The following is a 13414-nucleotide window of genomic DNA, read 5'->3' on the forward strand; positions in this document are numbered from 1 at the left end:
TGGCGCCGAACAAGCCTATTCTCTGACCTATCCATCTCTCCTAATAAGGGGTAGAAACGCTGTCACCTGTCAGGTCACAGTTATGTGGAGATGTTCGTGCCACAGGAATAGCAGTGCCTTCTAAGAATGACTCCCTTTGAAGGACAGAGTCCACCAATTACTGAGTCCTGCTTATGGGTAATTGTGAGAAGTTTGGATGTAGGTTGGGGAAATGGGAGAGAGTGTTTTTTTTCCTCTATGTTAATATGTAAAACAACTATGTGGTTGCGAAAATAAAACTGTAGCAAAGTCTTTTCCCTCTTCCTGCACCTGCCACCCCTGTAAGGTAACTGTGCTCCTTAGTTTCCAGTTGATTTTTCTTGTTTCTTTTTAAAAACAAATTAATAAATACATGTGTGTATATAAATATATACACGTACATGTGTGTGTATATATATATACATTTGTAGATACCTATATTATGATACTCTTCTTTTTCTTCACAAAGGAGGCGTATTTCATACCCTGCTTTTTAAAATTAACTATGTACTCTGGAAGGCATTCCCCATCAGTTCATAGAGACTGTCCTCATTCCTGTCTTTGGGGCTGCAGGGCAGGAGGGGGCCTTCGCAGGGGCATTTGGCCTGTGTGTATCCTCATCCCTTGTGTTCCCCCGTTGGTTTGCGAGTTAGCTGTGGAAGGTCTGGAGTTCTTACCGCTTTGCTGTGTTTCCTCCCTAGAAAGGAACGAGTGGGGCTGTGCTGCTGACCAGCTCCACTCCCTTAAACCTGCTGTCTCCACCCTACAAGTCCAGCAGCCCAAAGCTGCCCGGGGCCATGAACTCAAACTCACTGGGAATTATAGCCCCTGTCCCGATTCCTCTCCATGTGCTTTCCTTCAGCGCTGACGCCTCTGCCAAAGCAGGGGTCTCCAAGGATACCATCATGCCAGGCCCTGCCTCCGGGCCTTTCCACCCTGGCCTCAGCCACAGTGAGTGCTTCTCTCCTGCCTCTCCTTGCTTTGGGAATCTCTGGGCTGTGGCTGAGGGTCCTCCTGTTGTGTACTGTGGCTCCTGTGTTTGTGTCTGGCGTGTGACTGTGGGGAACATCTCTGGGAACCATGCTGAGCCCCTTCCCCTTGGGTTTGGTACCCAGACTGGTCTGGCAGGGTCGTTTGGCTGCCGGAGCTGCTTTTCTGTTCCCGTCTTCAATGTGTGTGTTTTGTTCTTTTCTCCCCTCCTCTGTTTTCTCCCAGGTCTTCTGGCTGGCTTGCACTCCAGCCCGCCCCACGCAGCGCCCCTCCCACACGCTGCCGTGTCCACCCATATCCCGCAGAGCCTGCCAGGTAATCGCCAGATGTCAGTGTGCCATGTGCACCGTGCGCCTTTCCCCGCCACCCTCAGCTTTGTCTGCTGCCCAGGAGTCCAGTGTCTTCGCCTCGTCACTGTGTTGTCTTGGCTTGTCCTTCGAGGCTCCAGCTTTGTGGGTGCTTAGAATGACTTGGGCTTCTACCCTTTGGAGGTTTCTTCTTGTCTCACTTGGAACTGCCGTGGGGTCAGCTTTAGCCTGTACAATTGTAGAGGAAATTGTGGGGGCCCGTGTGTGAGGCAGAGGAGCTCCCAACTCCTACCTCAACTCTTCCTCTTTAATTAAGAAAAGGAAGGTAATGGTTTCTCTCTTCCAGACGCTACTTGGGTACAGCAAGGCCTTTAAGTTCAAGCTGCTGCACCTTCCAGGTGTTGTCAGTTAGCAGAGGGCACTCTAAACTTCGTTTCCATAAACAGGAAACCCCAAATAGCAGGGGGGCCACAGTACAGACCTCCAGGAAGGACAGCTCACCTCTGACGGCAGCATGGGTCCAAGAAAAGAACAGCTTTCAGTCTGTCCAGGGGTAGAAATTACATCGAACAGAGACTGCGAGCACACTGGGCACGAGGCCGGCATTGCCCTGTGTAGCACAGCACCCCAGGGTTGTAGCTTGTTTGGTAGCGCTGGCACCCTTGTGGTAAAACGGATTTGCCTCACCCTGTCCTGGATCCCTGATTCTTATGTTCACCTCGTGGAATCCTCGGGCGAGATGCCTCATGGTCCCTTGGTTTTGACCTAGTGTTCTTATTACTCTAGACGTGCTCCAGACATGACCATGGGCTGCACTGATGAGGAGAACCGTTCTTAAGGAAGCCCAGCCTAGGTGACCCTAGCGGCTGGTGCTGGGTGGGAGTGAGACAGGGGCCCCTGAGCAGCACATGGCGTGACCTGCTGCATGGAGCAGAACGCGTCAGCCCGACGTCTGCCAGTCAGCGTCTGTCTCTTGATTTGCTGTGGGTCCCTGGTGCCCATGCCCCTTATAGTGAATGCCGGAGGCCATCTGGGGGCAAGAGTGGATTTGTGAATCTCCAAGATGGCAATTTACCATCTTCGAGGGACTAAACCTATAACAATAGTTGCTCCCTTTCTTCCTCTGGAGGAGCAGTAGCATGCGGTGGACTTGCTCTCCACACTGATGGCTGCCCCTGGAGTCGGGATTATAATGCAGGAGGCTCCAGAGCCACCTGGGTGGGAGCTTGTGGTTTTTGGAAGTCATATTGCCCTGCCTCTGCCTGCTCTTAGGAATATTGCTCTTTCAGAAAAACAGAATAATTGAAGAGCCATTGGAAGCAGGTGGTTGGTCTGTTATTTTCAGAAAAAAAGATTACTTTCTAGTATCATTTTTGTCTTTCCTCTGGGGACTACCATGGCTATCAGAATAGGAGGAGTTCTAGTGTTCCATAACACTGTAGGGTGACTGTAGTTAACCATATTACATAGTCTCAGATAGCTAGTAGGAGGAAGATAGCAAATGTTTCTAACTCAAAGAAATGACAAAAGTTGGAGGTGATGGATAGCTTAATTCCCTTGATCTGATCACGATATATTATATGTAGCGAAACCTCACTATATACCCCATAAGTAGGCACAGTTACTATGTGTCAGTTGAAAAAAAATTTTTTTAAGAAGGCCCAAAAAGGCTGAGAGAGTAGGGGTACAGTGATTTGTGCCTGTAGTCCCAGCTACTCGGGAGGATTGCTTGAGCCCAGGAGGTCGAGGATGCAGTGAGCTGCGATTGTGCCTGTGAACAGTCACCGCACTCCAGCCCGGGCGACATTGCAAACCCCGTCTCTAAAAATATAAATACGTAAAAAAAATTCAGGAAAAAATGAGAACAGCAACTATGCCAAAATAGGTTACCCGAGTGAGCTTTTCTCCTCTTCCTTAGATGTACTTGAGGTATGAGATGACATGAGGGTATAAATCAGCAGCAGCAGCTGTCTGCGCACTTCAGCTGTGTGACTTGTGTCTGCGTTGCTTTCCTCACTTTCCTATCCTGTGTGGACTCAGAATGCTAGCGCCTTTGAACTTGCCTAGAGGACCTGAGGGTCTTTAGATGGTAAGAGAATGATCATTGCTGCCTTGAGCTCTGTGTGATCATCAGGCCCTGCCACAGGATGGCAGTTGTAGCCTGAGACCTGAGGTGGCCCAAGTTGCATAGCAGAGTCGCTGTTGTGTGAACATGTACTGAGTGGCTTCCTGCCTCTGTAGTGCCAATGTCCTTGCATGCTGTGGCTGCTGCAAGTAGCAGTGCACACAGATAACCACTGTTAGTGTTTTGTGGCTTGTCTGAGCCTTAGAACACAAAGCGTTTGGGGACTTCTGCAATTTAAGTGATCCCCTTGAAGTTTGGTTACTGCTGCCTTAAGGGAATCAGAGACCCTGAAAGACTTGTTCTCATTTTTCTTATTCTTTTCCAGATGCTTCTCAGCTTCATGGGAAAGGGCCTGGTGTACCACGGAAATTGTGACCCCTTCAGAGGAAAGGCTCGACAGACTTGGGTCTGGGTGGAAGCTGGACGTGTAGGTCTAAGATAATGGACATTCCCTGCGCTCTTTCTGGTTTCCCTCTGGAGAAGGTGTGAGTTCCAAGTGGAGCTTCTGGGCACTTCTGACGTGCCTCCACGTAAGGGAGCCGGCCCCGTGCCGCACGCTCGCAAGGCGCTTACTGACCTGGTGCTCTGGGCCTCGCGGCTCTGTCGCTGGACAGTTATCAGAGGGGCAGCTCTAGGCTGGGTGTGTGCTGGGCCGTGCTGGCAAGTGCGGTCTTGACGAGCTCCGGTGGCACACTAACGTTTTTAGATCTGCCTGACCCCCTGCCATTTGATCAGAGTACCTCAGAGTGCCCTACTGGTCAGGGGCTCCTGGCCACAGTAAGATCCCTGAATGGTCTTGGTGCCGTCCCAGCCCCAGGCTGTGTGCTCAAGAGGACAAAACCCAGGCCAAAGCCACAGCTGGGAGACCTACCTTGTGTCTTTGCAAAATGCTAAGAACACCTAATGTATGCTCATTGTGGGGGGCCAATTTCTCCTCTGAAAATGACAATGAAGCTCTTTTAGAGAAAAGTCCTTTGTAGATTCAACAATTGTGATAGGATTTTTAAAGATGCCTATTTTGGTCTCAGTTTTCATCATTACCATTAAATGCATTGGATAGAATGGGACTGTTCTTCACACATCATATATAGGAAGACATAATTCCAGTGCCTTTATGGTGGAGCAGAATTCGACAGCACATGTCCGTTCAGCCCGCTGAGTGGATCTGAGATGAAGACCTTTTTTAAAGATATGTCTATGTTTAAGACATAGCCAGTTTTATTTGAGTTTTTTATGGTTGCACATTATAATCTGTGCTGTCCTGACTTGAAGGTCATCTGGGCCCCAAAATTGTAGGTCCCAGTTTAGCCAGGGCTCCTGTTTCGTTTTTCCAGAGTTCATGCAGGTGGGCTGCAGAAGCCCCAGAGCCCTCATCGCTCGGAGGGCCGAGAATGTCACAGGTAGACATTCCAGCTTGTCTTATTCTTAGAAATCACTCTTAGAGCTGCAGGAACAGGCCTCTGGGAAGTGTCTGCCATGTAGAAATAGGCCTTGAGGCCTGGGGTTCTCCAGGCAGTGAGATTACACGTTGACTTAAGGGTTAGGTATGGAAGAGCTTGGAGAGTTGATCAGAGACAGACTGGGACAGTTATTGCAGAGCTCCCGAGTCACCAAGCTGGTCACACTCAACCAGTGGCTGTTTCACAAGGATTTTGAGGGCACTTGTCTGTCCTGTGACGTCTGTACTGACTGTTCCAGCTAAGTGATTTCAGACGAGAGTAAACAGCATCCTTAGCATGTGTATTTGTGTGAAACCACAGACAGCTCTTGTGGGTCCTGACTCCCAGGGCACGATGCTCAGTAACTCGTAACTCGTGTAGAGGTTATCAGCCTTCCCGGCTTCCTGGGGAGCGAGACCTCTGCCAGCTATTCGGCCCGGCCTCTGTTCTGACTCCTTTTTTACGTAAGAACCAATCTGTTTCACATTGGGCTAGGTGGATTCCTTATCCCTTTATTATATATATTTTTTGCAACTTGGATTTCCAGTTTGTTTACAGAATAGTCTTAGGTAGTAGCAAAAGAGCCAAAGAAGAGATTTGTATTGCTGAGCTCAAAGCCGAGCAGAGGCCGCCCGTGAAGGCTGAGCAGTGGGAACTCTCCAGGCTTCTCTGCCCCTGAACACCCGGGTGCCAGTCCCAGCCCCTCCCTGCCTTGGGTGCTCCTTCCTCCCCATGTGCCGTGGAGTGTGCAGCTGGAGCAGAGTACCCTCATTTTTAGGAATCTAGTGATGCCTCTTGCCTCAGGGAAATGTTTCTTTGATGGGGAGTTTGAGATTTCTTTTTCTTGTTTATGCTTTATTTGTGGTAACGAAGGAGTGAATGACTTAAACAGCCATGGCAAGGCAGGTCTACGGGCCCGGCTGCAGCAGGGTGTGGGGCAGAGCAGGCTCAGGGTCTGGGGGCTGCAGGGGTTTCCTTGGCGCGGCAAAAGTCTCTGAGCACTTACCGGGCATGGCCGTTTCTGAGGTGTGAGAGGAGCTGTGGCTTTTGTGCAGCAACTATGTTGGTGTTTAGGGGGTGGTGTGGAGATGGTTGATCTTGTATAAAGCAACTCAATAAATTGTTTCAAGGTTTCCAAAACATTTTTGTCACTCTTTTTTTTCTATTACTTTTGCAAGTAATTCTTCCCCCCGTAGGGGCTGATGTGTGTGGAATACCCATTCTGGCTGAAGGCGAGTGGAGGTGGGGAAGGAAGCCTTGCGTGCAGAAGAGGAAGTAGAATCAAGCCACCAGGTTTTATTTTCACACTATAAAGTTCCCCATTCCCATTTTCTTACATGATACATGAGATACGAGGACCAGAAATTCTTTTGGTAAATAATCAACTGTTTTATATACCTACATACCAAAGAGATAATAAACAAGACTTATAAGGCACTGAAGCTTAGGCTAACAGCGACACAGGCCACTATTGGAGCATTTTGATTTCAGAACCATGAAACATTCTCTATTGGTCTGTTTTCCTGGGACAATCTGGCTAACAATTAACGTCCACTCTAGCACCAAGAGCCAGACACTTCTGGGTTCTATGCGCCTTTCTGGCACAGATCCCAGATCTGCCTCATGAGCAGGGTAGCTACTAAGGAGGCCTCTCTGATGGAAAGTTGGTTCTCAGCCAGAAACCTGAAGGGGTGTGATGCAGGCCAGCAGCCCCGATGGGCCCGGCCTTCCATGCGCAGAAAGGCAGTGGGGAGGGGCCTGCCTGGGGCAGAATGTGCCGTCTGGTGTGCTCGCGCCCACGCTGCCTCGAGGGGGCTTGGCTGCTGTGGTGGTCTTGTGGTTGAGTAGCTTTCGGATTGTTTCCAGGCCTTGCACAAGGAGGTTGTTGATGGTAGTATATAGGGAAAGGGAGAACAAAAGGGCATGGTGGCTGTCAGACCATTGGAGGACGAAGCGGGCTACTCACCCAGGCTAAATGATGGCGGGAGGAGAGTTGTGTCTTTAGCTGGTGCCCATCCTGCATGTGGGCTGTGCTCTGAGCAGCCTGACCGCGAGGGTGCGGGTGACATGCTCGGCTGGCGCTAGGGAGAAGAGGACACCCAGGAGGTCACTGTGGAGAGGGCCAGTGTCCGCCTCTAAGAGGAGAGGGAAGCGCTGTGCCTACTTCTGCCCAGACACCAAGACCGCCAGCTCCTGGATGGACATATCTTTGTTGACGTAGCGGTCATACTGAGCAGGGGTCAGCCTGCCGCTCTGCAGGGCCTCTTCGATGGAGAACTTCTTGCCAGACTTCCTGTCGTGTATCACTGAGGACTCCCCGTTGGGACCCTTCACCGATATTTCCTCCCAGTCACACTCTTGGCTTCTGAGTTTTACAAACATGTTCCAGTCGATGAGCCCGGCACGGTGGGCTTCCTCTGGGGACAGCTCGCGGCCCGTGTCGGGGTCAATGACCACAATGGAGCGTCGCAGGTGGTTCTCTCTCTGTTCCCTCTTGACGGCCACGGAGCCCAGGCGCTTCTGCAGCTCGTCGATCTCGAGATCTTTGTCCTTGGAGAGCTTCTTGAGGTCATCCAGTTCCCTCTCCAGAGACCACAGTCTGGAGTCAAGGTTGGTCCCAGGGTCTGCCGTGGCCATGTTCCGCAAGTCTCGTGTTTCTGTTGCCGCGATTTCAATTTCTGATTGGAGCCTTCGGGTCTCGAGCTGCAGGTTTTGCCTCTCCAGCTGCAGTTTGTGGTTTTCCTCCCTCAGGAAGTCCAGTTCCTTGGATGACTTGGAGTTGTGGAATTCCAGCTCCGACAGCTTGGCTTCCAGCCGGTTCACCTCGGCATCCAGCTCCCTCTTGCTCCGGCTCTCCTCCTCCAGGCTGCGCTTGAGCTTCTGGATCTCCTGCTCAGTGTCGCCTTTCTCTACCTGGACGCTCTCGGAGAAGACCACCTTCTCCTTGACCTCCGCCTTCTCCAGGGCCGCCAGCTTCCGCCTCAGGGTCTCAAGCTCGCCCTCCAGGAGCTGTCGCCGGTGCTGCTCTTCCTCCAGCTGGAGTCTGAGCAGGCTGTGCTCCCTGGCCTGCTGGGGGTCCTGCTGCAGGACCACCTTCTGCTTGCGGGTCACTTTCTCGCGGGCTTCCGTCTCCTCCTGCTCCAGCTCGGCCAGCCGCTGCTGCAGCCGCTGCACCTCACGCTCAGCCTCCCTGCGCCCCTGCCGCTCGCGCTCCAGGTCCTCCAGCTGCCGCTCCAGCTCCGCCCGCCGGCGCTGTAGCCGCCGCAGCTCAGCACGCAGCTTGTCAATCTGCCGCAGCTCCACATCGATGCTCTCCCCGAAGGCAGTCACCTCTGCCCGCAGGCCCGGCTCCTCCTCGTACCTGACCACCTCCTGCTGCACCACCCTTTCCTTCACCTGCGAGAGCTCCTCCTCCTTGCGCGCGACCCTCCCTTCCTGGGAAGCCCTCGCCCTTTCCAGGTCCACCTGCTTCTTCTGCTCTTCTGTGAGCTTTGCCCTCAGAGACTCCACTTCCTCTTTGGTCTGGGGGTCCTCCTGGACTTGGAGGATCTCCTGGATCACCTCTTTGGTCTGGACCTGGGGTTTGGTGTCTTTGAGGGACTGGATTTCCTGCTTCAGCTGGTAGATCTCTAAGTCACACCTTTCGATCAGTCTGGTCTTGTCAACAATCTCCTCCCTGAGCCGCTGCAGCTCTTTCTCCATCTCGGGGTCCGTCCTGTACTTAATGACTTCCTTGGTCACTTCTTTGACCTCCACCTGAGGGCCCCGCCTCTTCAGGTCCTCCAGCTCACTCTGGTAGCTCTTGAGCTGTTCCTCGGCCCCGCGGTACTTGCGCTCCTGCTCCACGAGCTCCAGGCGCAGGTTGGCCACCTCACTCTCTGCCTTGGGGTCCGGCCGCACTATCTCCCGGACCTTCTCCTGCACCACCACTTTGGCGTTTTCCTCCTCCAAGGCCCATATCTTCCGGAGCAGCTCGGTCTTCTCCCTCTGGCTGGCACGAGCCTTGGCAGCCTCGTCCTCGTACTGGCGGGTGAGGTCGCTGACCTCCCTCTCGGCAGCCACATCCTTCTCCACCTTGAGCACCTCCTTGACGGTGATCTTGCCCTCGGCCATGGCCCTCTCCTTCTCCAGCCTCTTGAGCTTGTCCTGGAGGAAGCTCAGCTCCTCTTCCTGCTTCTCTCGGAGCTTGCCCGCGCGCTGGTGGTCCTCCTGCAGCTGCTGGAACTCTGCCTCCAGCTGGGGGTCGTTCTGCAGTTTCACCACCTCCCTCTCAGTGACCTTCTCCTGCGCCCGGCTCTTCTCCTCAGCCAAGGTAGCCACGCGCTGCTGCAGGAGGAGGACCTCTGCCTCCCGGGCGCTCTTCTGCCGCCGAAGCCCCTCGAGCTCCTCACGCAGGTGCTGGACCTCATCCACCTGGGCTCTGTCGGGCTCTATGCGCAGGACCTCCTTGACCACATACTCCTGCCCTCCGTCCCTGGTCTCCTGCTCCAGGGCACGCAGCCGCAGCTGCAGCGCCTCTAGCTCCTCCTGCAGCTGCTGGTTCTTATGCTGCTCCTCCGCCAGGGTCCGCTGCAGCTGCTGGAAGCTCTCCTCCAGCACGGGGTCCGGCACCTTCTTCAGCACCTCCTTCCTCACCACCGATTCCTGTGGCCTCTGATTGCGCAGGGTCCGGATTTCCTCTTGGGCACTCCGGACCTCATTCTCCAGCTGCTGCCTCCGCTCAGTCTCCTCTTCCAGCTCCTTCCTGATCTTCCACGCCTCCTCCACTCTCTGGCCTGGCTGGCTCCCTTGCAGGGTCTCGTGGGCCACTTCTGCCTCCGGCTGCTGCGATGGAGAAGACAGCGCACGGTCAAAGCCAGACTCGCGGCATGTGCAAGGCCTGTCCCCCAGTCAGAGCAGATCCGGGTCACCTGGGAACCCCGAGGGGTGCCCTCGGTGCCAGTCCGCATTCTAGAGTTCTGGGGCTACTTTTAAAATGGTCCAACTAGTGTAGGTTTTTAAAATTAAACCAGGTAAGATATTTTAAAACTGCAGAAGAGTTTAAAATGAACTGCAGTCTCCCACCTCTGGTCCTGATCCTTGAGGATGTCTGTCATCCTTGGAGACATATTCTGTGCTCACACGGCATGCCTATTTTTAGTGTGCACCATGTGTTTATTTTTTCTATACAAATGGTAGTCTCTTGTTCTGCACCCTGCTGCTTATTGCACTCAGAGGTAATTCCAGCTTGGCACAGAGAGTGCTACCTCCTTATTCAACAGCAACATAGTTCTCCATTATATGGACAGACCATAATTTAACCATTGCTGATGAATATTGAGTTGCTTCCAGTTTCTTGCTATTACAAATAATGCTATTACAATAAACATTACGGGCTGTAAAAAATAACTTTTACTAGGTACTCAGCAAAAGCGTATTGAATTGAATATCCAAGTTCTCGTGTCCATAGAAGTATTGGCTCTGGCCAGTCTTTTAGTGGTTCTGCCCAGAAATGTTAGCAAGGGACGCTCCCATCAGTTCACAGGCTGTCTCTCTGAGACACAGTGGATCTTTGTTTCTCACCTGTTAGAACAGTTTTAAGTAGAGTGTCTTACTAAGATCGCTTACCTGTCGCAGCAGGTTCAGAGCAAACTCCAGATTCTGCAGCCTCTGTCTGTTGATGGCGTTAACTTCAGTGAACTTGGCGGCAAGAGCCGCTTCCTACAGAGAAGAGTTTCAGAAGAACTGTCAGCAAACAGGAGTCAACAGGCTGAGCCAGAAAGCTTGGAGATGGTTTTTGAGAAGTCTGGCATTTGGGGATAGAGGGATAGCTTCTTGCCCCTTCCTACCTGGAGTTACACTACAGTCTCATTGGTGGCGAGAAAATGGGATTTCCCGTCAGAAGATGCAGGTTTCAGTCTTGGTCCCAGGGACCTTGAGCAAATCTCTCTACTTCTCTGCACCTTAATGTTCTTGTGTACGTAAGGGACTAATAATACTGGCATTCTTCTGTGTACTTAGGCAAGCAAAGTAGGAAAGCAAAGTAGGAACTTCCCAAATCTATGACTCTGGCACAGAAACCTCCACCAAGATGTCTTTCTAGGCATATCGATGTCACTGTCCCAGAACAAGTTCCTTATCTTGTCTTGCCAAACCTGTTTGCACCCAGAAGGGCTCTCAGCTGCTTTCCCTGTCATGTGGCATTTGTGAGGCCTGTGTACAGCGCAGCACTGCCTGGAGAGCCGCAGCTCACTCTCCACCGTGGCACTGAGACAGCCCGGCCCGCAGCGCTCACCTCTTCCTTCACTTTGGCGGCCGGAGACTGCAGCCTGGCTCTCTTGTTCATGTGGCTGTTCCTTCCATTCTCCAAGTCAAGAAGCGTCCTTAGTTTCTCTGCTTCTAACTCATAGTCCTGGGGGTGAGAGAAACGTTGCAGAGGGCAGATAAAAGCAGCCAAGAAGAGACCAAAATGTTCTTGTGCCCCTTCCAGCTGGCCCACACCGGCCCTTTGCCACGTGCTGGTTCTGAAATCTACACGGGTCTTCCTCACCCTGCACTGACTGCAGGAGGTTGTGAGAATTGTCAGTACATCAGCAGTCCACAGCAACATCACTGAGCAACACACGAGACAAGAAGTGCCCCCCTGAAACTCCCCTCCAGCCCCAGAGAGTCAAACTGAGTGTTCCCCTCCAGGCCTTCCAACACGCCAGAGAGCTGCACACTCTGCTGCCTCACAGAACCTCGTGCCGTAATCCTCTTCTGTTGTCACTGCCCTACCTAATCGTCACGTTTACCAGTCTGATGACTTTATAATCCATCACGAGGATGCGTGATAATTCAGGGAGCCATTCCTCTGCCATTGGACATGGGGGTCATTTCTAGTTTGTTTTGCTCATGTAAACAATGCTATAGCAATGATTTTGTTATCTCACATCCCTCTTTTGTATTTTTTCCTTTGGGATAAATTCCCCCAAAGAATCTGCTGCTTCAAAGAGTATAAAGCCGTTGTATGGTATTTGATGCCTGGCACCATGCTGCCTTCCCAAAGCGCTGTGCCGGTTTGCACAGCAGCCAGTTCCTCACCCAGCCTGCCGGGACCGGTGTCTCGGTTTGGTTTACGTGGTGGAAAGAGTCGCCCCGCTCACCTTGACAGCTTGCTGGTACTGCTGGGAGCTGGCGTAGACCTTCTGTACTTCCTGCTCTCTGCCTGCTAGCTCATCGAGCAGGTTCTGTAAAACAGATTTTAAAAATCAAAAGTAATTTTAAGAAAACATATTGATAAGGTAGCTGGAATCTTTAGAATCTCAATTCTTCTCTAGTACAAACTACAGTGAATGGCTCCCTTGTATGTATTTGTTCATGACAAAAGACAACATTCAAGCCATTTAAACAAGGGCCAAGGAAATAATTATCTTTGCCAGGAAACAGACATTTATTGAGTGCTTTGAAATGCCAGGCACTGTTCTAATATCGTACTTAGATTATCTCCTTTAACCTTTAAGTGATCTTGTGCGGTAAGCATCATCACCTCAGTGTATGAATGAGGAAATAGGCACGCTGAGGTTCAGTAACTTGTCACAAGAGGCAGGTGGAACCAGGATTTGATTCCGTGTTCCTCATCCCTAACCCAGAGGCGCTGCCCAGGGCATGCAGGAGGCAGGAATCCAGACTTTGGAAACGGGGTTCTCCCCACAGTGGCGCCTCTTGCGTTGCGGTGGCCATTCCCTGCACGGCCAACCCACCCTGAGCGTCCGCCCTGGGCCAGGCCCTGAGGAGGGAGAGGTAAGCGAGTCGTGTATGGCACTTGTTCTCAGAGGCAGGTGCCGGAGCTGCCGGTCAGGGGAGACACACTCCTGCCCTGCTTGGTCTCCCAAATTTGGCTCCTACAGAGAGTGGCTTGCCCACCTCTGGCCCTCCTTTGCCGCTGCCTGCGTGTAGAGCAGATGCAGCCGTCCTACCTTCTGATTCTTCAGCTTGGTCTCCACCTGGCTGAGGCTGTCTGTCTCCTGGGGCTCATAAGTGGGGGTGTTGGACAAGAACTGGAGCACACGGTCACAGCCGCTGCGGTAGTCAGCGTAGGCCGCCCCGGCGCTTTGCAGGCTCTGGGCCCTGCGGAGGCAAAATGGGTCAGGCCTCTGCCACAGAGAGCAGACGCCTCACTGAGCCCTCGTGTTTTAGAAGGGAGAAAGTTAAATGTAACTTAACTGGAAATAACCTAAACATTTCCCAGAAAGGGTAGAATGTTAATTATGGAACATTAAGTTGAAACATAGAGAACGAGGTAGGTCCATCTGTACTGACTTGGATTACAGGCCCTAAATAACCCACGGGTCAAAGGAGAACCCACCCGGAAGTCTTACAACTTGCCAAAATTAACAATATCAAAATTTGTGGGGCTCAACAAAAGCAGTGCTCCAAGGGAACTACATAGCATTAAATGCTTATGTTAGAAAAGAAAAACGATCTCAAATCAACAATCTAAGAAAAGCAAACGTAATATAAGAGCTGGAAGGAAATCATAAAGAGAAGTCAATGAAATAGGAAACAGGAAAACA

General features: G+C 51.9%; 2 protein-coding genes across 8 annotated transcripts in view; one reads left to right on the forward strand and one right to left on the reverse strand.

Moving 5' to 3' along the window:
- UBN1 (ubinuclein 1) overlaps window positions 1-6020 on the forward strand; it is a 32210-nt gene extending 26190 nt beyond the window's left edge. For 4 of the 6 annotated variants that reach the window (XM_045542527.1, XM_045542528.1, XM_045542532.1 and 1 more), the window contains 3 exons: window positions 720-969; window positions 1234-1323; window positions 3767-6020. In XM_045542527.1, coding sequence (XP_045398483.1) covers window positions 720-969; window positions 1234-1323; window positions 3767-3816 — 390 coding nt within the window. In that variant the 3' untranslated portion in view covers window positions 3817-6020. The remainder of the gene's footprint in view (window positions 1-719; window positions 970-1233; window positions 1324-3766) is intronic. The other 2 variants (XM_045542529.1, XM_045542530.1) reach the window with 2 other exon arrangements.
- Window positions 6021-6156: 136 nt separating this feature from the next.
- The window catches only part of PPL (periplakin), a 39154-nt gene continuing 31896 nt past the window's right edge, over window positions 6157-13414 (reverse strand). For both annotated transcript variants that reach the window (XM_045542523.1, XM_045542522.1), the window contains exons 18-22: window positions 12818-12968; window positions 12005-12088; window positions 11155-11271; window positions 10488-10580; window positions 6157-9704 (exon numbers count right to left, since the gene is read on the reverse strand). In XM_045542523.1, coding sequence (XP_045398479.1) covers window positions 7041-9704; window positions 10488-10580; window positions 11155-11271; window positions 12005-12088; window positions 12818-12968 — 3109 coding nt within the window. In that variant the 3' untranslated portion in view covers window positions 6157-7040. The remainder of the gene's footprint in view (window positions 9705-10487; window positions 10581-11154; window positions 11272-12004; window positions 12089-12817; window positions 12969-13414) is intronic.

This window comes from Lemur catta, chromosome 2, assembly GCF_020740605.2.
Source record: "Lemur catta isolate mLemCat1 chromosome 2, mLemCat1.pri, whole genome shotgun sequence".
In the NCBI taxonomy this organism is placed as follows: Eukaryota; Metazoa; Chordata; class Mammalia; order Primates; family Lemuridae; genus Lemur; species Lemur catta.